The sequence below is a fragment of the Aythya marila genome (genome assembly GCF_965140915.1).
Source record: "Aythya marila genome assembly, chromosome: 1".
In the NCBI taxonomy this organism is placed as follows: domain Eukaryota; kingdom Metazoa; phylum Chordata; class Aves; order Anseriformes; family Anatidae; genus Aythya; species Aythya marila.
Genome location: NC_139042.1, coordinates 16173758 through 16198916, shown reverse-complemented (window position 1 = coordinate 16198916; position 25159 = coordinate 16173758). Strand labels below are relative to the sequence as shown.

The window sequence follows — 25159 nt, the reverse complement described above, 5'->3', positions numbered from 1 at the left end:
GATTAGAAAGAAGGAAATACACGGAAAGATCCCTGCTAAGAGATGGTTTCTTAAGCTTCAGTCTAATTATAATGCACTTTGAAGTTCATTATTTTAATTAGAAGTGGGGACTGAGAGAAACATAGGGGGTCCATTCCCCATGTGGGACATGTGGGAACACTAGCTGCAACTGAAATGCAAGCAATAAATAATACTGCATAACTTGAGCCTTAGTGAAGTACTGGATTGTGTTTTGCCTAATGGCAGATCAATACCATACAAATGAAGCAATTACAGTTGTGTCATATAAAGCCTTGTTTGGTCAGCAGCCAAAATGGGGATTAGTTGGAAGAGTTCCTAGGACTTTCTGTCTGAATATTGTCTCAGAAGTTAATGAGGAAGATCTGATAGGCTGAGACAAACAGACAGTGCCAGCAACCGGAGAAGATGGTTGGCCCAATAGCCAGTCTGCTGATAATTAAAATGCCCTGAAGCCAGCTGAACATCAGCTGAAGATCAGGTGAAATTATTACACAAGGGCAATCCAGTCCCTTTGGCAACCAGCTGCATGATGTTGCCACCACTGGTACAGACATGTACACAGCAGGAAATGCAAATGCACCAGCACTCATAACCAGGTAGACTAAACATAGTCACAGGTAATACTGTAATAAACTTGTGACATTTCAAACAGAAGCAGCCAGGCTATAGAGATTACAAAGCACCCAAATTACTGATTGATCTTTACAGTGGACAGGGAGATCCAGCTATTGCAATTGTCACCCTGAATACTTGCCCACTTGCCATGTATTTTTAATAAAAAAGAAGGAGGAAAGAGGGTACACTGGTGATGGAGATTTCTGCCATTGCTTTCTAAAGTGAAGACAGAACATGTTCATAGAGCACTGTTTATAAACCATTAGCTAAAACTACTTTTTGCCTGTTGTTTTGCCTCTAAAACAGTCTTTTTAATCAAAGACACTGATAAACCTACTGAGGGGTTCATTCTGAAGCACACACCTCCATGGACTTCAGATAAGAATACAAACATCTCATGTAGGAATGGACTTTATATATTCACAGCACAGTAAACACTATGCTATTAATCTTCACTATTCTTCTAAGAAAGACTGATGGGCAATTGTCATTACCCTCAATTTAGAGAGGTAAAATTGAAGCCAGAAGGTGAACTGACCTCTGCCAAGACTCCCAGGAAATGGGGGCAGGATCATAATTATGCTCATCAGTATGGCATGACTTCCAGCCTCTCGCTCAGTCAACCACACTTCACTGCCTCCCAGAAATCTTTGGGTCTTCTCAGATCCCCAAAAAAATTTCGCCTTCTGGCCTCCTGGTGAAAGTCACTTTCTTACTACAGATAGACTAGACAGACTGTGCACATGCTCTCAATTCAGTCTTTGCCCATGAGGTATTCCTGATTTTTCTGCTTACCCTGCCAAAAGTCAGAGACAGCCATCCCGTGTTCTCTAACTCCCCAAGTAAAAAGCTCTTCCACTTTTTGGCCCTGCTGTTAGGATTTCCACAAATGTGCTTGCTGCCAACCACTCAGCAGTTCTATAGGGTCACTTAGAAACTTAAGGGCTCCCTGTGCCTTGGGAAAGAAGAGATACTCAGCACTGCCACTTACTTCATTGAGTTCACATACCCTTACTCTATTTTGCATTTCCAGCATGAGTCTGGGATATAAATGAGATCTACCTGACTTTCAATTCACTTAAATCATAACTGAAGGCTGGTGGTTAGGAGCAACTTTTGTACAAGCTGGGGACTTTTACTAAGAAGGAAATTTACACAACCCCCTCTATAAGCTCCTGCCACTTTCTGAATAATCCTGGAGTTCCAGGAGATTAAATGTGATACTGGAGGTGTCCAACCTGTAATTGTCACAGAAGGATCACAAGATAGCACAGGTTGGAAGAGAGCTCAGGAGATATCTTCCTAAGGTCAGACGAGGCTGCCCATTGCTTCGTCCAGCTGTGGCCTGAAAACCTCTGAGGATGGAACCGTGCAAATCCTCTCTGGGTAAGCAGTGTCACTGCCTGACTGTCCTCATGGGTAAAAAAGTTTCTCCTTCTGATCCTCTTCTGTTTCAGTTTATGTCCAATGTCTTTTATCTTCCTGACCTACACTACCACAAAGAGCCCAGATCCATCTGCTCAGTGACCTCCCCAGAGGCGCTGGAGGCTGCCATCAGATCCTCCACAAAGTGGTCTCTGCTCCAGGCTGAACAAGCCCAGCTCCCCTAGCTTCTCACAGAGCAGGTGCTCCAGCTTCTGACCATCTTGATGAGCTTCTGCTGAAATTGCTTCAATTTACGGTTGTTCTTGAATTAGGAAGCCAAAAAAGGATGTGGTATTCTAGACGTGGTCCGAATGTTTGCAATTATTTCATTTGATGCCATAATATCTTCTCTTGTGGTCTACAAATTGGATGAACTAAAAACACACTAATTGGAAACTACCCTGGATAATTGCCCATGTCTAAAAGAGATGCCAAAAGTAGCAGTCTGTTTATTTAACTGTAATAGGAAAAATTCTGAAGTCCTCAAGAAACTGTGATGATTTTCTGTTTGCTTTCAACTACACCTTCACAGCCTGTGTTCACAGTATTTAAACTCTGCACAATTAGGACTAATTGTCATGTGCTCATGTAGATTTAAAGGAGGGAAAAAAAAAATAAAAAAGAAACAACAACAAACCTTATTAGCAGGTAATATTAGAATACAATTAAAATAGTAAGATAACACTGATTGAAACCTGAGGATCTGGATCTTAGCACAGCACATCTGAATGTAGGCTGGTCCCTGAGCTTTATCCACAGAAAGACATCATCTTTTAATTAAAACTGATAAAGAAATGAGCATCAACAACTAATAAGGAAATGAGCATCAACCTACATCCTCATTCTTACTGTTTTGTGCTGCAACCAGTAAAACACATTTGTGAAAACGCAGCACAAATCCAAAATTTTTTGTTGAAAATGTAAGAACCTGGGTAATTGCCTGGTAGCGTTTGCATTTTGGCACCTGAAATGTGGGTGTTTTCACTTACCCACATGAAAACGAGATGTATTGTAGGAAATACCTTCCAGATTACCAACCACATCCAATGAGTTTTCTGTAGACTCCATTTTAAGATCCAAAATTGATCTGAATCACACACATGACACAGCCTAAAATGTTATTTAAAGAATTTCCACACTTCTGTGTGCAAAATCAGTTGCCTGCATCCATACCAAGGAAGCCAAAGTCTCACTCTAAATGTAAAAGCCTCTCTTAAGGCACACATGGTTGCAAATCTTGTCTTCACTAGATTGAACCATATAAGCAATAGATCAAAATGAGCCTAATGTGTAATTATGTACACAGCAAGCCTATCCTGGAGGTAACAGATGGGCTGCCAGGTGTTGGGGATGCTCTCACCTGCAGACCCTGCTCATCCTTGCTGCTCATAATGAAAGATGCAAGGAAGATGGATTTTCCTGCACAGATGCTATTTCTGGCTATATGAAAAAAAAAAAAAAAAAAGGAATGAAGAAAGAAAGGAATGAAAAAAGAAAGGAATGAAGAAAGAAGGGAATGAAGGAAGAAACTAAAGAATAAAAGAATGAAGAGAGAAAGAAAGAAAGAAAGAAAGAGAGAGAGAGAAAGAGAGAGAGAAAGAAAGAGAGAAAGAAAGAAAGAAAAGGTAGCAGAGAAATGAAGGCAGAAGATAGAAGTAAGGCTTCTAGCTGTAAAAATGCACACAGACTTGCACAAAGGATGACTAGAGACAGCTAACTGAGAAAAAGAGTGTAAGTTTTGACTCTGTACCACAAACAAGTTAGACCAGTTCAGAGAAATGACTACTGATCAGCCATAAGTATTTGTTCTATCATGTAGTCTTTTAAACTTGTGTTGGTTTGTGAGATACATATATGGTCATTTTTATCTGGAACCTGAGCACCTTGGGAACATCTTATTGATGTGGGGAAACAACTGCATTTTAGAGCTGAAGTTTGTTCTGCACTTTCTTCATTGGGAATGTCTTTTTACCTTGCCTTTTGGGATGTTCACTTCCTCCATAATGCTTACTCTGTCTCTCAGTGTGCCAGTCTAAAATACTGTTCTCAGCTCAAAGAAACTCCATGAAAAAGAAAACAAACCTTTATTTATTTATTTATTTATTTATTTATTTATTTATTTATTTATTTTGCCTCTTTTTGGATTTCTCACAAGAGCCAAGGCTGCATATAGAAGACTAAATGGTCATTTTGTGTCTCTTGGGAGTCCATCTGGTACTTACCGCCAATTGGAAGTGGGCAGTTTTGCAACTACCACACAGATTAATTGCAAACTGTTTTGAAGGTACTATTTGTTTCTCAAATGTCAGTTCCACAGAGAGTTATTGTTACGAGCTGCTGAGATGCCATTCAGTGCCCTGCTCCCTTGCTTTAACCTACCTACAATTTACCTGGACAATTATTATCTTAGTGGGATAGGCCTTTTACCTGGTGGGAATTGTACCATCAACTTCAAAGCATATCTGGCTTGTGCCCTTAATGAATACATATTCTGAAGCCTGGCAGTTTTCTGGGAATTGTACACCTAAACAGCCAGAGAGTTGTAATAAAAAGAAAAGACAGAAATAATAATGAGCTGCATTGTTAAAATATAATAGGCTGCATCTTGCCCTCTGCTGAGCTACTTTACAAGGGACAGAGGAAATGGCAGGGAAAAGGGCAGGAGAAATTTATTTCTGAAGTGCCAAGAAACAGATTTTTTTCCTCCAAGCATCTGCAGATTGGAAACAATGATAACCCTTTTGTATCCCACTGGCTTACTCTGGGGATTAATTCTTATCAAGCCCTGGAAAATTTCCAGAAAGTCACTAAGACATGTACAGTAACGGTATCAGTATTTTTGAGAGATTTTGGTCTTCACTCACAGTTTTAGGGAAGTTCATTGATTATGTTTAAATATATAATGCCCCTTTTTTTCCTGACACAGAAGTGAATAACCTGACAGATTTTCATTTGGTCAGATTTGATATCATGAAGATCCTATTCTGTTTGCATTCAAATAATCCTGGAGCAGACAAACAAAGGAAGATTTTTTTTTTTTTTCTTTTTTCAATGCCTTGATTTCTTTTTGATTGTAGAAAATGAGCCTGCTATAAAACTTGTTATGGTCCTGAGTATCACAGACTGGCCCCAACAAAACTTCTATAAGGCAGCACAGAAATTTCACCTTTAGGAATCACTAAATATCGGAAGGACAAAACTCCTGTAAAAATATCTTGTAAAAAAGGAAAACAAAGGAAAAAAAATGAAGACCTCATTTTGCTGAAGAAGAAAAATGGAATGCTAGTTTAACCTCTTGTACTGAGATCTACTGCAAATTTAAGAATACATATTGCCATTGCAATGTTTAGATAAAAATTACTTTTTCCAGTAATTTTTATTGTATTTTCTAGTATTTTATTGTATTTTCTAGTATTTTTCATTGTTGTTTCCATAGCCTGCAACTTTGTACTTATCACTGCAATATCTCCAACTCTCTCTGTCCTGCTCATAAGGCTTGTTTCACAACTGGTCTTATTGAGCTCCTATGGATCTTCCCTGGCATAAGAAACAGGATGACATGAGCAAAGGTAATATAATGTGATTTTGTGCAACCAAACTGGGAACTGAGTTTCTTGGAAGAGCTTCACCTGCTGTTGCCTTGTATCATCATTGTTAGTATGGGAAAACAGAAAGGGCAACAGAACTAATTCCTGTGACCTTTGATCTCTGCTCTAGACCAGAGAGCTTTGTTCAATTATGAATACCCCCTGAAGTCTGAGGGTGAAAACTTCCTGGAAGTGGCAATGCAGAAATAGGCTCTGTGGAGCCAGGTAGGTCAGGGATGTCTCTCTGAAGTAATTCAAAGATAAATACTTTTTTTTTTTTTCTTTTCTTTTCTTTTTTTTTTTTTTTTCCCCTATTTCCCTTCCCACCCCACAGAGAACAGAGAAAGTGCACTGAGGGCAGCATCATGGACACTAATGAGATATTTTCTTCTAGAGATACAAATATCAGAAACTCTCAATAACAGTGCTCTTCTTTGCAATTTGGTGACTTAAGTCAAGATCGTTTCTACCTTTCTACTTTGTCTCGATTTGTAAAAAAATGCAAGATGGAACAAAAATCTCCCAAATAGAAGATTTTGCTTAAATATATTTGCTTGTACATCCTGCAGTAGAGCTCATTAGCCAAATGTCTAGTGCATTTATAAATTTTTCGTCTTTTTTATTGGACTCTTTCCTTATTGAGGAGACCCTTACCTTAATTAAAAATGAGAAAATTAATACATGAAGCATCACAAGGGAACAGAGCAAGCTGGGATTCTGATTTTTGTTCTCAAGGCTTTTATTTTTACCTTTAAAACAGACATTCCGTCTCCAACCATATATAATCAGAGATGATCCAGGTAACAGAAACTAAGTATGCCTCCTGGACTCAGCTGAAGGAACAACTTGCTAACATTCATTGCCAGAATTTATATTCACTGATCTTCTTTTGACCCCTGACTTTTACATTCCTTTCTAAACAGTGGCACACTCTCTGCCTTCCTACCTAGTAAATGTTATTTTTAGTTGACAGAAAACCCAATAAGCTCTGAAGGACTTGAGAAAATCCTTCAGAAAAGTTGAGAAACAAACAAACAAACATGCTATAAGCTCTGACACTGTATATGGGTAGCAGGGTGTTATTTCATGCCTTGTTATGCCTTAAGTAAGGGGAAGAATATTCTGTGAAGTCATACAGTATGATCTATGCCATCAGTTAAAATGGGATCATATTTGCAATATGCATAAGATTTTACAAATCACATTCTAGTCTTCAAATCATTTTGTATCACAGAAAAAAATAACTTTTTAAAATCTCAGTAAGTTGAACACCTGAGTAAAATCCTGTTCTTGTAAATACCAACAGATTGCCTTGTAACTATGAAGGGATTCCTGTTTTCTCCAATGCCCCTGACACATTTTTTTGTCAAGTCTCCATTGTTCACCAGTTGTCTCTATATCTTCTCTACATCTAAAAAAACAAACAACAAACAACACCAGTTTTTAGCTCATTCAGTTGTCTTCTGAAACAACTGCCTCTATTATGGTGGCACTGCTTATGGGCAAGACTAGGCATTCTGGCAGAATAAGAGAAACATGTGAAAAAGAACTGAACATGCTTCCTCTGTATCTTTCCTCACTGTAACAGGCATATGTCTCCAGTATGATCTGGGGAGGTGTTTGGACACAAGTGTTGCCAGCTGGATGGACAGCTAGCGAGAAGAAGAAATACCTGTTTTCCTCTCTGAATTGACAGAACTATCCCAATTCATGCAGGGCACAGACCTGACATCAGTGACCCAAGTGTAATATAAGTTAAAAAATAAATTTATGAAGTCCTTTGAACAATATAAGGCACATCAAAAAGTGGTCATACAGTAAGCATTTGCTTACAAAACAACTAGCACACAGAAGCTCCACTCCTGCGAAAATTATGTTTTGTCAAGATTCATGGATTCCACAGTACAAAACCTTTGAAAAACTCTAGTGAAAGAGAACTGGGCTCTATCTCGTCATAGCGTATTAACAATTTAACAAATTAACAATCTTTGACAGTGAATGATGATCTGGGAAATCTTTCTACAATAAGATCCTTATACTCCAGTCTCTGAAAACATCAAGGTCAGAATTTGATAAAAAGTGTACTATCAGATTTATTCTTATTTTCCTGATTGTTTCATGTCAATGAAAAATGTCCAAAACAAAGAATAAGGAATATCCCATCCTATTCAAAGTCTATCAGTATTTTGTATTAATGTGCATGCATTATCAAAGTTTTCCTTGAAATGCACATTTCTAACCAAGGGACCAGACTGGATATATACATGAAAAGCAAAGGAAAACACTGTCAGGTTTAGTATTACATGGAAACTTAGAACTGCAATTTTAGAGATTTACCTGAAAAAAAATAGGACTAGCTAAAGTCACTGAGATAAAGACAGTAGGTTGTAAAGCCCACAGATACCTCCATCACAACAGATCTTTTTTACCTTATTCACATAAACTCACAGGCTTCTTCAAGTAAAAGGTCTCCACCACAGAGCCTTCTCTTAAAGCTCTTTCAAGTACTGCACAATTGTATCAAATAGGCAACTGCATAATATATTGACAGAGCACCCTGAGGATGCCTTTTTGCACTCCAAGCTCTCTCCAGGGAGCTCCTTCCTTGTGAGGGATAGAAACTGAAGTCCACAGCTTTACTCACATTGCACTTCTGCACTTCACACCAGTTGCTAGAACAAACAGAAAATTGGATCCACATCACCTGCTTCAGTGGAGGAAGAACTGGCACTTTACCTGGTGTAAAGAGTCAGCTCACGTCACAGGTTATCTCTTTGTGGCCTTTTTCTCCTTCCTTGCTAGAACATGAACAATTCCATCTAAAGTCAACGTGGAATTATTCCTTTGCTACATTAAAAGAATAAAGACTTGAATAATGAAATATAGAATCCTAGATTCATTTCTATAATCACTCTCTGTAATTGCAAAAGCAGGAACGTAGTGCTGCTCCGGATTTCATCAGGTTGGTGAAGGACCATCACCAATCTCTAAAATGCATCAACACATTTATCCACGTGACAGTTTTTAATTATGCCACTCTAACCTAGTAGGACTCAAAGTGTCTCACCTGACACTGATAATCCAACCAGCTTTCACTCATTCACACTGTACATGGTGGGCTGCAGGCCAGGCCAGCACAATGCCCTCAGTTAAAGCAGTCATGGCAACAATGACAACTCCCGATGTGTTAGCTTAACCTGACATCTTTGCATCAAACAGCTTCAATGTACAATAAAGTAGAAAAAACATTTAGTGTACCTTTAAGACAACATTGCCCCTAATTCCTTTTTCATTACCTCTTAAGAGTGAAGAACTTTTGTGTTCATCACTATTCGGACTTGTCTATGATGTCTACATATCCAAAACAGAAATGCACAGGCATGCAAGGCGCAGGATTTGCATAGTACAAGATCTGCAGGTACTGCCCTCTAGAAACACAGATAGCTGCAAGTGGCAAGGCAGACAAGCCAGGGGTGGTCCACAATGGCCATGAGGCCGTCTTCCAGTGACACCACATTTACAAAGACAGGTCTTGCTAAGCAGAGAAGTGGCATTCTGTTAATCACCTTTCAATACACCACCTTTGAAGGAAAAAACTCATTATTTCACGCTGATTACTACACAGTAGTTTTGGACAGATACCTACCGTGGTGGGAAGAGGAAACAGTAGGGACAGCTGGGTAGTGCTATGAGAGAAATTCAATTTTGGTTGTGACCAGAGTCTTCACCCTCAACCACACATTCATCTTTAAATGTTAGCCTTTTATCAAGTTATCTAGAAATGGATATCACTGAAAGGGAGGGAAGGAAGGAGACACACCTGATGTGTAGAATGGTATTGCCCAGTGAGCATAAAAGAAACACACATCAGGCATTTCCCATTCTCTTCCATCCAGTGATATGCATGAATCCTACTACTCCACCAGCACTGAGAACAAATCAAATTAGCCAATAGCTACTGGTTGAACACTGCACGAGTGTGGCATGGAACCCAGTAAGGAAGAGTTTCAAATTAAAATCCACTATTGCGCTCATGTGTAGGGTCATGAGCAACAGAGAGAACCGTCCCTGGATCACTCTGACAGGTGGATTTCATCTGCATGAGCGAAGTGATGGGTGTGTGCTCTGTAATGAACATGGGAACAGTGATGTGATGGCAGGGAACCATCACCAGTCCTGTGCTAAAGGAAAAAAAACTGACAATGTTTCCCCCACTTTCTGTCTGTGCGACATGTGTGAAAACATACAGTTTGATTCTCCATACACTCACATTAATTTTATGCAGCTGTTACTGTATTTTCAGTGAAGAAACTCCTGATTTATATTCATTATAGGTAGGAGGAAGATTAAGAACAGAATACCTCAAGTGAAATAGGTATTCAAAGAGCTTAGTAAATAATTTGCTATGAATAATTCATTTGAAAAAAATTATATTTTCCCCTAGTCCTGAACAGCCCAGGAATAGAGTGTGAATGTTTAACATTTATATGTTACTTGTAATTATTTGTGAACTACATCAAGTAATCTGTGGTTTACACATAACTCAAATAGGAAATTATGATTATTAAATAAAACATAAAATTTACAACTCCCACAGCAAATTATATCTTTTGACTAATTTATGTAATGATCTTAGCTAGTCTGCCCTTCATGAATTTCAAACTGCATGTTCAATATCTGCAATTATCTGTGCAGGCAGCAGTTACGTAAGTCATCTGACCAGTAGCAGTCACACCACCATGTGAGATGCAGTCAACATAGAAAAAACAGCACACTGTACAGTTTCAAACAGTTCAGAAAATACTGAAGCATGCAGTTGAAAATTAGAGCTGAATCTTTTCCCTTCAAAAGCACATGGGTAGGAAACTTTTCCCCTCTTCACTCAGCACTAGTGTCTATTGATGTACATGGATGAGGTGGTAGGAACGTGAGGTGTTGCTTACTCTTTCTTTTTGTCCAGAACATTAAGTTTGTTTCTTAATGTTTTTTAATGGGTGAGCAGCACTGACGTGTTGCTTGAGGTTTGTCACTGGGGCTGGAGAGGGAATGGGGTGCAGCAGGAGAACAAGCAGTTTAGCACATGTGAAAGAAAGGCTTGGGAAAGGCATGGATATTGACAGCCAGTCGAGACAGCTTGAAAGAAGATTTGGTCCGATTTTCAGGTTGGGTAAGATTCTCCCTTTTTGAAACATATTTGAAGGTAGGAGGTGAAAAAGTAAACATAAAAAATGTTAATCCCATTGGCTTCATGTTAGTTGCTGACCCCAACTTAGACCATACTGTAGCCTCACTGAAACATATGGGATCTTTGTCTTCAGCTGGGCTGGAACCAGGATTTCATACTTGATCTTAACAGTAATGGATTTTCTTTTATTTATTTTGTTATTATTAAACTGTCTTACTAGGCCCTCCTCCTTCTAAACGTAAATGCTTGTTTAGATGTCTTGGACCTATTATTCCTGTGTATTTTTATCTTGCCAGCTAACCAAACCTGATATAAACCCGTTTCAACCCTTATTTGTGAGAACATGGGTGAAATCTGTGCAGTGGAGTACTGGTTGCTCCGTGATCCATTTCCTCTCCCCAGCTCACATCCACCCTACCGCTGTAAGACACCATGGACCACAGCCCCCTACTTTTCGAGTTGTTCTTATGGTTTGAATAAAATTGGCAAGTCTACCATAGGAAAAAGACAACTCTGTTTGCCTCAGAAGACACCACAATGGTAAATATTGCCAATTTTAACACAGAACTAGTGCCTATGCCTCTGTTTCACTCAAAAATTGAATGAAAACCAAATGATGATGTTCTCTCTGGTAATCAAAAACTTTCCTACTTGACTGAGTGTGTCTGATACCAAGAAAACAAAAATACTGGTAAGTTTGAAGGCAGTACTGAAATGCATAATGCTAAAAACATAAACTTTTTTTTTTTTTTTTTTTTTTTTTCCTAAATAAGAAGGTGCTTTAGTAAAAGTACTTTAATGAAGCTACTTTAATGAAGGAATGATTGCCTTTAAGTGATGATATTTGAAAAAAAAAAAAGATATTACAAGCAACTTCTTATTCAGAAATTAGCAGCCAAGATCAATAAACGAAACATAACATGTAGGCAGATACTGATGTGGATAATGTATGCATAATACTGCTATAAAGGGTTGAATTTGGTGAAAAAGCTGATGAAATAGAATAGGTGATGTTAATTCTATTGAGGCTGACTTCAAGTAGCTAGTGTTCAACCAGTTTGGTTTTTATATGGCCTCGAAAGATATGCCAACTATAGCTGCTAAATCCATATTGCAATTAGAAACTGTTACCTTTGTTGATCAACAAAATATGAAATGGAAGAAAAGAAAAATAACATACCATGTTCACACACAAAACAAAAAGAGCTATATCAGGGACATCAGGGAAGGTGGAATACTATAACAACACATTTTATATTGTTATACTATTCCACCCACCTTAATGGAGAACCCTTCGGTGTGGCTACGCCATATCCTTTCGAATCCAGATTTCCTCCCACTTTCATGGTGTCACAAGGCTTTCGTTGCTCAATGTATTCATTCATGGTAGACTCCAGCAGGAAGGCAAACTTGCCCTTGGATTTGCGGACACGAGCTACGCCCTCTGCAGTAGTCCTAGTGAACACTGATGGCTCTGCTGATTTCATGTAGGTCCACATCTTTTCATACACTGCTATTTTTGATCTCTGGAGAAAATCAAAAAGAAGTTAGAACAAAAGAATGTTGCAACATTTCAGAGTGGCACTATTCAAAATAAAATCAATAGCATTTAATTTTTCAAACAAGTGGGGTTGGGAAAATCTGACTTGGATAAGGATTTTTTTTTTTTTAATTTCATGACTATTAAAAAAAAATAAAAAATACAAATACTATAAAATCACATATCATGTTTAGGCCCAGTTAGCCTTCATCAGTTACAATAAAGTAACTATATAGCTAAGCCCTGAATTTATTGTTAGGTTAAGGCAGTTCACGTAGTCAGTGTTATAAAGTGTGTTTTAGGGAATTATATGCAAAATACATATACATAACAAAGTTGGGAAAGAGAAAAAATAAAATAATCCCCCATAAATACTGAGATAAATCTGGAGACAATTCTTAGCTCTAACACCTGCTTCTTACAGCATTAAAAGTACAATAGCTTAAATAAGATTTCTGCTTATTTGGTAATTCAGAGTCCAGAATTGATTCAACTTACATTCAGAAAGTCTGCACAACATTTCAAGACATGGGTCACAATAAAAGATGTAAACATCAAACTTGATGAAATATGCTATTAAAGGAAACATAATTCTGGGAGTATTTTGTCTTAAAGAAATATTAGGTATGTTTTTAGAACTGCAGTATCAGTGGGTTTATTTCAAAGACTGATCTTGCAAGTAATTGGGTAAGAAATATGATTGCTCAAAGAATGTGCAAGAATTCATGGCTTAACTGGAGATTTGCCTGGCTTGGAAGGTGTGGTGGAATCACAAATAAAGACTTTAGCAAAAATAAAATTTAAGCAAAAAAATAAAACATGTATTAAAGAAAAATAGGAAGGGAAGAATTTGAAATTGGAAACCTCAGTGGTAAGACTACTGTCATGATGAGAAGCTTCCCATGCTTGTTACATTAATTCAGCAACTCCTCTGCTTCATCCAGCAACAGCGATATGTATATGCATAGCAGCAATGTGTCAGCTGAACATTATCTAGTGTTTTTATTTAATGAGAGATGGCATTTGTCTTCTTTTATGCATGGTGTAAAAAAGACTGTTTCTACCCATGACTCAAGTCAGCTTTTCTCTGAGTCAACAAAAATTTCAAGCAAAGTAAGGACTGATATGTGAGCCCATTCCTATGCTATGCTGAGCACATCAGGAAAATATTAATTATTATAAGGCCCCAAAACAAAGGATTTTGGAATATTTAAACAAATATAAAGTCTTATCATCTAGGTGTTATTTAAATTTAGAGTGGCTTAAAAAAGCCTGGAACCAAGCCTTTGCATAGGTAAGAGTAATTTCCCTGAGGCACTTCCTTTTAGCAATTAATGACTGATTGTATTATTACTTAGAAACTGGTTTGTTACTGAAGTACATCCAACTTGAATGTAAGACACATTTAAACGGAATTGTTCAATACAAATACCACACAAATTATCCTTTCTTTTTTTTTTTTTTAGCTTGTCTATATGCACCATTTTATCTGTCAAACACAATAAAACTTAAATGAATAATAGTTGTGTATGTCCATAATCACATCCTGACTTGTCACCCTCTCTTTCAACTGCAGACACATCTACTTTTCATTTACATAATAGTGACTAAGAGCAGAGCCTAAGCCAAGAAAGCCATGTGTTCCTTTTGCTTTATACTACTATAATTTCATGGATTTAAACTTACAGGAAGAAAAAAATGGAAGAGAACAGTAAGGAATCAGGCTTAATTTCAAGAGTATTTACTTGCCTTTGTCTACCTTCACTTTCAATCACTTACACCTTAAAATTCTTATAATGAGATAAACATATAATAGGTCACTATCCTTCAAAACTAAAAACATGCTACACATAAAATAACAGTATTAGGAATAAGAAATTACACCCTAAACCAATTAAAAAGTTGCATTTAATTTTTTTTTTTTTTTTTTTTCAGGATTTAGTTTCCTTTGCTTATCAAGAGACAAAAAATATGGAAAGTCTAACAAGTCATCTGCTCTGTGAGAATGTTCTCCCAAGATTTCATTTGTTAACATTCAACATATACATGTCAACTCGGAGTTAAAACTGAAGAGCGAACCAACAGATATTCCTTATTATCATACTGAGAAAACTTTGTAGCTTTCCCCTGCAGTCAGTCAGGCCAGAATGATTTTCTTTTAGGGCTTTTTCTGAGTAAGACTGCTAAAGCTAAGCTTTTTCCTCTTGAAGAAGCTGCTTTGAAAAGGCAGCTTGTTCAAGCTGCTTTTTTCAACTCTTGCTGTTTCCAAGACATGGAGTAAGAGTAAACAGCCGGTAGAATCAAAGTCTTATTTTTCTTAATGATGTCTTTAAAATGACTTTTTCTTGTTCTGTTTTCAGTCTGGATTTAAAGCCGAATGAATAGCTGTTCTGATTTTCTGACATTTTGATCAGAAATGATCAAATGATAAAAAAATGTCCTGAAGGATCAGACTCATCCAGACAGTAATCACTAATGGAAAAGTTACCCATGACTCTAATTCTAAAACTGATGATGTTTGCTTCCAAACAAACCAAAGAAATAATAAAAAAGAAAAAAAAAAAAAAAGAAAAAATCTGTTGGAATTGGGAAACCTGTTAGAATTGGGAAATAAGCCTTCTTGTACTATTGTTTGAGGCGAGGTCTGAATTTATACATTATGCAGTTTTGTCCATCAGTGATATTTTATCTTTGTCCCTGTTTTGTGCAAAACATTTTTTAGAAATATTGCATAAAATAGCATTAGCAATTACTGTACTTCTGCAGTGATTAGAAACCAGTTGATGACAGGGCTTCAGTTATGCCATAAAAAAAAAAATAAAATCATAAATCTAAAACTTGATAAAGCATCATATTCTGCATCTGCAACTTGGGAGTGTTTGGGGTTACTTTTAATGTTTCCTTTTATATTTTGAAAAAAAGACAAAAATATAAACATCGGTTTTACTTCTTTCTCTTAACACTATAAGATTAGAGTGAAATAATGTCTGTCATAGATGGTCAAAGAATATTTTTCTTTTTAAGGAGACATCTTGACAATTATATGAAATATTGATTCATACAAAAAAAGTTGCTGTTTACAGGATTAAAAATAATCATGATTTTTTTTTTTTTTTTGACCAAGACAATTTATATGTCAAAAGACCTAACCTCTTTACTTCAAAACAATGGGTTGTAAAAATTTTTTGACACTCTTAAGAAAAAAATTCATTTTTTTGCTCTGTTGTACTTCCTTGGGAATTCATTTTTGCACCATCACATTAAAACCTGCAAGTACTGGATACCCTTGAAAATGCAAGTAGTTAAAACATCAAAAATTAAACAAACCTGCTTGGTTCCCAGTGTCATGGCTTTAACTATCATCACAGTTTCATTCTGGTGGAAAGAACTATTCAAATGCATATGCTGTGGTTACTGTCTCAACTTGTGGTATACTAAAATTGAAGTTCCCAGAATTAAATGCCTGTATTTGCACAAATTGACCTAAAGAAGAATCTATTGTCTAAGCATGGATGTAGAAAAATAATACAGAATACTTTGGCAGGCATATGATTTGAAATCAAGGCTTTGAGGGACCAAAAGCTAAGTTCCTACTACCTGAGTAAAAAGAATTATGCTCTGAGAAAGCATCTATAACTTCATATTTAGGTGTATAGCAACACACTGGCTATAGAAGAAGACAGGTGTAGACATCTCTCACTGAAACACATCCTTTAAAAATGAAGTACCAAGCATCCTAGAAATTTATGTGGAATTCTTCTAGAATTGATGTAAAGAGGAATATACTCTAAAGGGTGACTTATGTAATCATAATACATTTGTCCCATACAGGATATGTTAGGGTGCTTTTCTTTCTGCAATGTCTACAGAAGAAATCTAGAAAACTAACTTAGACTAACCTCCCTGGACAGCTTCATTATGTGAAGGCTGAAGTATTGTGTGTTCATTAAGTGCCATTTGTGTCTTATAAGACATCATCATTTTATAGCTAAAAGTATGCAAGAAAATATCTTCAAGTTCCCTCTGGGGCTATCACTTGCAATAAAACAGTTATTTCACTACAGACCTTTTGAAGGACACTCAGCAGCTGCCCTGGAATTGGTACTGCCTGTAGTTCACAAATTCCATTCATAATTTGGTTAATGACTGAGTGACTTCAGTTTGGCCAAGCTGAAAACAGTCAAGCTACGTGGGACACAGAACAGTTCCCTTTCAGTAAGACAATAAGAAATTATCGCCCCATCTTCTTTTCCTCTAAAAATGGCCTAACCTCTAGCTTTCAGATAAATAATAGTCCTGAACAATTTAATTTCCAAGGAAGAATTACTGGCTTACAACATTTATTCAGAGCCATGTTCAAACACACCTTCAGTCACCTAAGCTTAACTTTCATCTGCTAGAGATATGAAATAAAGCAGGATGGGTTCACAGAATCACACAGAATCACAGAATTTCTAGGTTTGAAGAGACCTCAAGATCATCGAGTCCAACCTCTGACCTAACATTAACAGTCCCCACTAAACCATATCCCTAAGCTAAGGTTGTTTATGATGTACTCTGTGATGTCCAGGCTTCCTGTTTTCCAGCTGGCAAAGGAAGAGGATTACATATAACCACACAAGCACAGGAAAGCAAATGAAAATTAAGTAATCAATAGAGACAGCACAGACATATAACTGCTTATTTAGGCTATTTCCTAATGCTACAACCACATTCCCCCAAGATATATTTTTTCTTTATTATTCATCTGAAAGTCAGCAAATTAAAAAATGCATTTCCTATCCACCACTCAAGACCCTAAAGCAAAATGCACACAGCCAAATCCATAAGTAGAAGCAAAACCTGCAAGACTGCATGTTATCATCATAGAGCTTCAATGCTGCACATCATTTCAGTGCTGTAGCTTCAAATGAATCAATAGTGCAATGCTGCTTTAATTATCACTGGCTCCAGTATCCCTTGGGGCAGCTCTTTTCCCCATTGTGACAGAATCAATAAGCTTTCCACAAATTAAAATAACTGGAAACTCCAACAAATGGTGTCAGGGGGTAAAAATGTAGATAAAGTATTGCAGGAGTTACAAAGCATATTATATATGATTGCAAAATAACATTTCACCCTTCCAAACATCTTATCAGAGTGGTCAGTAGAGAGAGCTGTTCTAATGGATATGTTAACTTACTCTGAAGAACTCTTTGGTTGACCCTGAGTCCAGTGTCCCGTAAGCAATTTCAGTTTGTTTGGCAAGGTCTTCTGCACTTTCTATGGGTGAGACCATTCGCTCAACAGTCAAGAAAGCAGCGAGGTTAGCGGTATAGGATGAAATAATGATGAGCGTGAAGAACCACCAGACACCTCCAACAATGCGACCTGAGAGGGATCTAAACATGAATAAGATAATGCACATTTTCCTGTCTCTTAAGCCACAAAGAGAGAAAGAGAGAAGGCAATGTTATTACAGAACACGTCATTATGTAACAATTAATGGGAGGGAGATTATTTGCTCTTTGAATTCTAATATATGCATTTTCTCTTGAATCTTAATGCCTATGGTACAGAGTCCACTGTACTAAACACATCACACATATACAGAAGTATGAATTCTATTGAACAGTAATCCCAATATTCTTATTATTTCAGAAAATGCTTAACATGGAAAACATTTTGTCAAAAATCCTGGGTAGATAATCACTTTTGGGAGACAAAAGTAAAGCATGGTAGTTGCAAATTAGTAGCTTTCTATGTTTTGTCACTTAAAAAAAAAAAAAAAAAAAAAAAAAGCCTTAGCACATAGGTTATATTGGCTCTGGGATTAAAATGTTCCTGTCACCCATACAGCATATGTTCAATTATCACAAACTTATCAAACATCCTACAAGCTACTATAAAAATTTGACTTTTTCACTTTTTTGTTATTTAAGAAGCAAGTATCTAGTGGAAACATATTTATGTTAAGTAAAAAATATATTTTCCATTTTAACACTGGTAATTTGATGAGAAGGCTGTTGAAGAGTAACATATTAATCTAGAATTAATCAATTAATCAGCAGCAATTTTATTGCTAACTTCAATAACAGCAGAGTTAAGCCAATGCTGAATGCTGTCAAAATCTCACTGTTAATACAAGTTTGAAAGATTGGGTCATAATGTCAAAATAAGAAGTTGTAGTTACTGCACACTAAAGTTCCAGAACATCTAAAAAGGTTGAGAAATTCAGGACTGGGGTCACATATTACATCTCAGGTAACCTACTCTGTAAGGTCTAGTTTGGCAATACAAGGTGGCTTCTCAGAAACAGATGATCAAATATTGTCTCTCTTGTAGACAGTAATATCCTGGAAGCAGTGCTACAGATCTTAATAGGGAACAGAAATGGGACATTCATTCATGCAAGGCAAATACTCAGCATAATAGTGTGCATTTCATAATTGCAATACAATGGAATTAATTTAGCAACAACACAATTCCTCTGTAGTCAACTCAGTGGAATTGCCCCTGTGTGTACCTGCTGTTTCTGAGAGCTGTTTGTGATTTATGCACTTTGACATATGTAAAATAATAATGTCTGAAATTCAAAACAGATTCTCTGTTGCCCTTATCACAGCTATTAAAAAAGAAAAATGAAAAGACTTCCTAAAGAATGAACCTCAAAACACTGCCAGGAAAATAAAAAGGAAGATTTTATGCTTCAGTGTTGAAGATAAAATGCAAATGTAAAAAGATTTGACACAAACCTTGGGGAAATATCACATCCTTGTTGCATAAAGGCACCCAGGGAAAACCAGAGGCTGTTGAATATGCCAAACTCATTGGGAGGCTGGTCACTGGGTCCTTCTTTCCCATCCTCTGGTTCTTCTGTGTGCCACTCATATGGGCTAAACCTGCTAACTAGGAACAGGACCACACTGACACCAATGTAGGCAAAGACTATGCACATCCAGATCTCATACGCCAAAGGGTCCAAGAAGGAAAACACTCCTGGTTTAGATTTCTGGGGCTTTTTTATCATAATGGATATCCCCAAACTCATAAAAGGCTTAGAAAAATCAATGACCTCTTCTCGTACCAAAGTGATGGTCAGAGGCGCAACAGCAATCTCTGCTTTCTATAAAGAAAAAAGAAATATAGATGTATATATTAATTGGAGATGACTTATACTCAGCTAAGCAGCTAATTCCAAAAGTATGTTATCAACATCAGAACACTGTGGCTTATGTTCTTTACACCATGTTTCTGTTTCTTTCTATTACAGTCAATATGCTTTTAGTAAGTCATATATACATTGCAGAATTTTATTTTACAAAATTACAGAAATACTTTATTTTCCTGCTAAGGGGAAGACTCTGAGATCTTGCAGAGGTGAGCAGCAGTGTAGGTAGATAATTTTAGGAATTAATTTAAAATTATTGTAAAGGAATTAAAGTAAGAATGCAAAACAAGAATGGCCTTATTGTCAATGAATGTATAGAAATTATTTTATAAGATCCCAGAAAAAGTTATTTATTATTGTATTTTCATAAGGTACAATCATTTTTATGGGCAAACCAGCTCGTAGTAACAAGTAAATTTGAAATTCTGTGAAGCAGCAAAGGTGATTAATTAATATCACAATGCCATAAAACTACACAAAATATCTTGGGGGAAAGATAGTTCTGTAAGAATGAATCAAGTTTTAAACAGTGTAAAAAAGCAAGTATACAGAAAATAGATGTGCAAAATTATGCAAGTAAAGGATGGAAATTGTGTTGAATCCATTTCCATCAGAAAGAGAGAGAATTTTTTTTCTCTAAAATTTTTTATAATGAAATGCCAGTCTTGAATGAATCATTACCAATGATGATGGTGATTAGGACTGCTAACAATGATGTCTACATTAACTATAAAGGTATTGCAGCTGTGCTAATGTGTAGGTTTTTGCTCAGTCACTCCATATTACACCAAGGTTTACTCCTTGCCTTGCCTTGCCCTGCATGCTAAAGCTGTCATTATAGCAGTATATAAGCTGGGAATTGTAAGAGCAACTGGGACAGAATATGCACTGGTAGGAGAGGAGCAGAGATGCAGAAGCTGTTGAAACCTTTCTCCTGTTCATTATCCCAGGAGGACTCACAAAGCAGAGCCCTGTCTCTCTGGCTACCCTGGACATCTTAGCTGATGGGCTAAAGAGTATATTTTAAAAATACTTCATTTTTGTTGTAAATAAGGTGGACCCAAAACCTCCCTTCAGGCCTCAATATATGAGATAATCTTCCTGTATATCCCCCCATCCCAGGCCCAGTTGTCTTCACAGGCACAAGGGAGCTATTCATAATATAACTGTCTTCTTTTCTTTTCTAAATACTCAGTTGGCCCAAATTCATCTTACTGAGCAACATCTTCAGATACAGTACATATTCTACAGTTTATCAAATCATTTAAGCATGTTTGCCTTTTAGTAAGTTCTTAAGGATATTCATATTCAGTAAAATACACAAGGATATATTTAAATCCCATCAATTTCAATGAGATTAAAACATGCTGAAAATTAAGGATGTGCTTAAATAGTTTGTCTAATCCAAGTGTTACATAAATAGCTTGTATGATAAAGAAAAAAAGAAACTGCAGTATAAGATATTTGTCATCTCAAAACTTTAAAACAGATAAAAGCACTTAAAGTAATATGTTCTTGTTATTTTATATACAGTTATACATATATATATATATTATGGAATTTAATTTAATACTAATGCAATGTATTTTTTTTTTTTAATCTGTATTGGTAGCTGTATAATTTTGAATAATTCAAAAGAAATAACTCATTCCAATGCAATAGCCCCAAAATGCAAATTTATATTTAAAGTATTAGATATTAATCATCAGGTTATATCTCTCATTCTGAAATAGTTGTGATGCAAACACTTATCATAATTTTATGTAAACTTATCACAATTTAAGCAATACAATTAAAATCACAATTTTGCAAGTGTATCAGACATTTCTGGTGCTAACAGCTTGGGTAAACATAATAATATCACTAATTCTCTAAATTTTAATGTAAATTCTGTAATATAGGGCATTTTAAAAAATCTTACTTCTTGATGTCTTATAATTTCATGAGTCTGACTGAAATAAATTATATGCTATCAGTAAAAAATATGAAAAAGAAATAACATCTAAAATATATTTTAAAATGTTCTGACAGTTGTAAGTAGATTATGGTGCCTGTAGTCTAAGGACTGTATGATGGTTTGGTTTACTGGCACTGCAGCATATTTTTGTGTTTCATCTCACTCATCAGTTCCTTTTTCTAGAATAATGGTTTCTGTCCTTAAGAGTCAGTTATTTTATATCCCTAAATTTTAGTTGCTGTGAATGCCTAATGTGGAGTCCTTGAAATGAAATGGCTCAGGGAAACTGGGATCTACAACTGCTAATCTTTGCTGTATTTGTCACCTAGTGGTATCTTTATTATTGCTTGGTAAAAATGTTCTTCTTGGTTACTGGGCTTCAAAAGTGTTGGCTAAGATTTGATTTTCTGTATGTGTGTGTAGGTCTGCAGATTGTGACTGGCCTTAAAACAGGGATCCCTGAAGGTCATTAGTTTTTATGATGTAAGGTGGAAAAGTGACAGCACCATTTTGGTGGTAGCTGTGGAGATTAATTTAAAGACCTAATTAGCACTCTGCATGTTGTATGCGAAACATTGGATGAGCTGCATCTTACCAAATTAAAATGCCTGCAGAACACATGCAGAACTAGAACTACATCGGAACAAACCATCTATGCTACGCTAAAGAGTTAAAGAGAAGAAATAGGAACTTATTCCATTTCACTACAGTAGCAGTCTAATGTCAGATTGTTCATAACAGATAAATCATTTTCATGTCAATGAATATAAGTACACAGATCACAATTAGATGCCTAATACTTGGAAAAAATGCAGCCTACTGAATCTGATCATACTATTTACAATTTTTGTAGGACTACTGTGCAACATGTTAAGGTTTGCATAAACTCCTTGTTGAAAGCTAAATAGTGACAATAGCCGTGCATTACAAATACCAGTGTTTCTGCTTTGCTCAGTTAATGTACACCATATAATTATGGATTTAAATGATTAACAATATAACAGTTGTGCAAACTACTCATGATTTGGTTCCCAGTGAAATTTATTTTGACAAAGACTAATGATACTTCACACTTGAAACAACTGCATCTGTAATAGCATTTCAATCAAGGCTACACCACTATAAGTACAGATGGATTCTGCACCCTTTCAATTCTATACAATGGGACTAGATTAAGTTTGGTGGTAGAGATTTTCACTTTTCCAGAACACATTACTGCAACCTTGTGAATAAAATCTGCTTGGTGCAAGCTGTATGAAGGTAGTAGAGCTGTCTGAGAAAAGCAGCAAGTAATTTCAACTTCAAAAGCACGTAGCTTCTCAGATTTTAAACAGAACTGAATTCTGACCTTTTGTGTTAAGCAGTGAAAGAGTAGCATTTTGTGTCAGGAGAATGAATATTTAATTGGGACTGACTATTACTGCATTTGGAAACACCTGTTACACATGGTTAATGGCATTTCAATCCCAGACAGCATTTCTTTCCGAGTAAGCTAGTTATCATCAAGGGCTACATAGTCCCACGAGGGACTATGGAGGGCATTCGGATATATCAGGGACAAATGAACAAGATTTCCTGATAGCTTTTAATATAGCATTGGGAAAAACTAATAATAAATAAATAAAACAATCCTTGCCACAACCTGATGTGCGTATGGGTGTCGAGGTAACATGGGATTAAATTGGCACATGCATCCACCCTTGGTAACACAAGTAGGGCTATGTGGCATTAGTGGCACCAAGGCATTGTGGCATGGTGGAAAGAACAGGGGAGGAAGGGAGTATCTTATATGGCGTGGGAAATGTCCGCTCTCACTGGTTGACCTGAAACCATCTATTTATCCTTTAATTTACCTGGGGATTAGTATCTGTAAAATGTTTCCCAAACAGGTTGTCTTGATACCTGGCTAATTCAGTTGCAAATTATCTCAATCCTGGCTGCATATAAAAAGCCTTGCTTGAAGCACACCCAAATACTCAGACTATTTGTGATTATGATTTGGGGATCTAACAGAGAAGATGAACATTCCCTTACAGCAGAGCTTTGCAGGAAAGATGGGCTGATTTTCTTGTTATTCTAAGTGTAACAACCCAGGGGATCTGCTGCTGTGGAAATCATCTGGCAAGGACTCAAGGAAGTTGCAGGTAGGACGGTCTTCTTGATTTCCCTCTGGAAACCTTAAGCAGCAAACTTTTCTGTGTTAACAGGAAGAATGATTTGCTTTAAAGCTACACCTGTAAAAGTAAATGTGATTGAAGGAGCTCCTGGCCCTAAGGCTAGCTGGCATGGGACAGGCTGCATCTCCACCAAGAAAGTCCTTCAGTCTCCAAACTAGGATGTCTGCATTCAAGCTGCTTATAGTGAATGGTCCGTGCCCCATGCTAGTGTCCAGCTGGTCCCAGAAATTGTTTTGGAGAGTAATTATGGGTCAAAAATACACCAGAGACCGTTGTAATAATTTAGCAGATTAGGCAAAAGAGTTCCAGTGCTCAGAGGAATTCCCTGGTACCACTGACATACTAGGATAGAAATAGCCTAAATAAGCTTTTGGATGGTACACTAAATATACTGGGTGCAGAGTGCTCTTAGTTCTTTTAGTAAAAAAGCATCCCTGAGAATCTGAGATTCCCAGAGCTCAACTCCAAAAACAAAATCAGACTGCAGCCTTCCTAAACAGACAGTTGTGCAGGAGCTTGTTACTTGGCCATCAAGCTGAGCCTCATTCTTTTCCATTACAAAAAATGAAGTGTTGATCATGTATTGTGGGATGTCCTTTTTGGGCAGTTCATTTGCAACAAGTTTCTTATAACTGTGAGCTTCCTTGCTTTCATCTATGTCAACATCAGCAGGTCACATTCCAGTCAGTACTGGCATGAACCTCTGTGTGAGCTTTCCAGCTGCACTTTGTATTTCAGGCTAGTACTAGGGATGTTTGGATGTCATGATGTAAATTTTTCAAGACAAGTAAAAAGAAAGAAAGAACAACAACAACAAACCTTCCAAAAACAAACATAAAACTAAAGTGTAATTTCAAGTTTCCTATATAATTTTTAACTAGATGATAGGCCAACAAAACAGCTTTTAAAACTCTATGGTATTTGGGCAAGGGAATTTTCTCACAATTTGTAAAATTTCTCACGTTTTAAAAGAAGCTACTGATGTAAAACTGCATAGTCATCACATATATGTGATGGCTACTGGAATTAAAAGCCAGATAAGAAGTTGCCAACATTTTGATAAAATGTCAGAAAATAAAACAAAACAAACAAAAAAAAATCCCTTGATTTTTAACATTCTGAGAGTTGAGCTGCTATCTAAGCCACTAAAGAAGATAAACATGCTTAGTGATTACTCAGTTTTCTCTTGTGAGGTTGGCTTCTTCAAGAGCTTCCAAGGACACATAAGGTTTTGTGAGGCTGGTATAATCTTCCCATTACCACGTGGAAAGGAATCAACAAACTCTGGGGCATTGTTCTCATACTCTTACAGCACACCATCTATTTCATGTTGATGAGATCCCTGAACTGATGCTAACAGAGAAGACTTTGACCAAATTTATCAGTTTTACTTGATAGAAAGGAACAGAAAAGATGTTGCTAGGAAAACCACCAGGCTTTTTCCACACATGGCCCTATCCGCCACTAGAATTTTAAGGCTCTAACCAAAAATGTAACATATG

At 36.7% G+C, this 25159-nt stretch overlaps 1 protein-coding gene across 2 annotated transcripts in view; it reads right to left on the bottom strand.

The window, feature by feature from the left end:
- GRIA4 (glutamate ionotropic receptor AMPA type subunit 4) overlaps positions 1-25159 on the bottom strand; it is a gene marked incomplete at both ends in the record, with an annotated part of 226248 nt that overhangs the window by 28449 nt on the left and 172640 nt on the right. For both annotated transcript variants that reach the window (XM_082768749.1, XM_082768748.1), the window contains 3 exons: positions 12112-12359; positions 17556-17754; positions 19108-19478. In XM_082768749.1, the coding sequence (XP_082624875.1) occupies positions 12112-12359; positions 17556-17754; positions 19108-19478 (818 nt within the window). The remainder of the gene's footprint in view (positions 1-12111; positions 12360-17555; positions 17755-19107; positions 19479-25159) is intronic.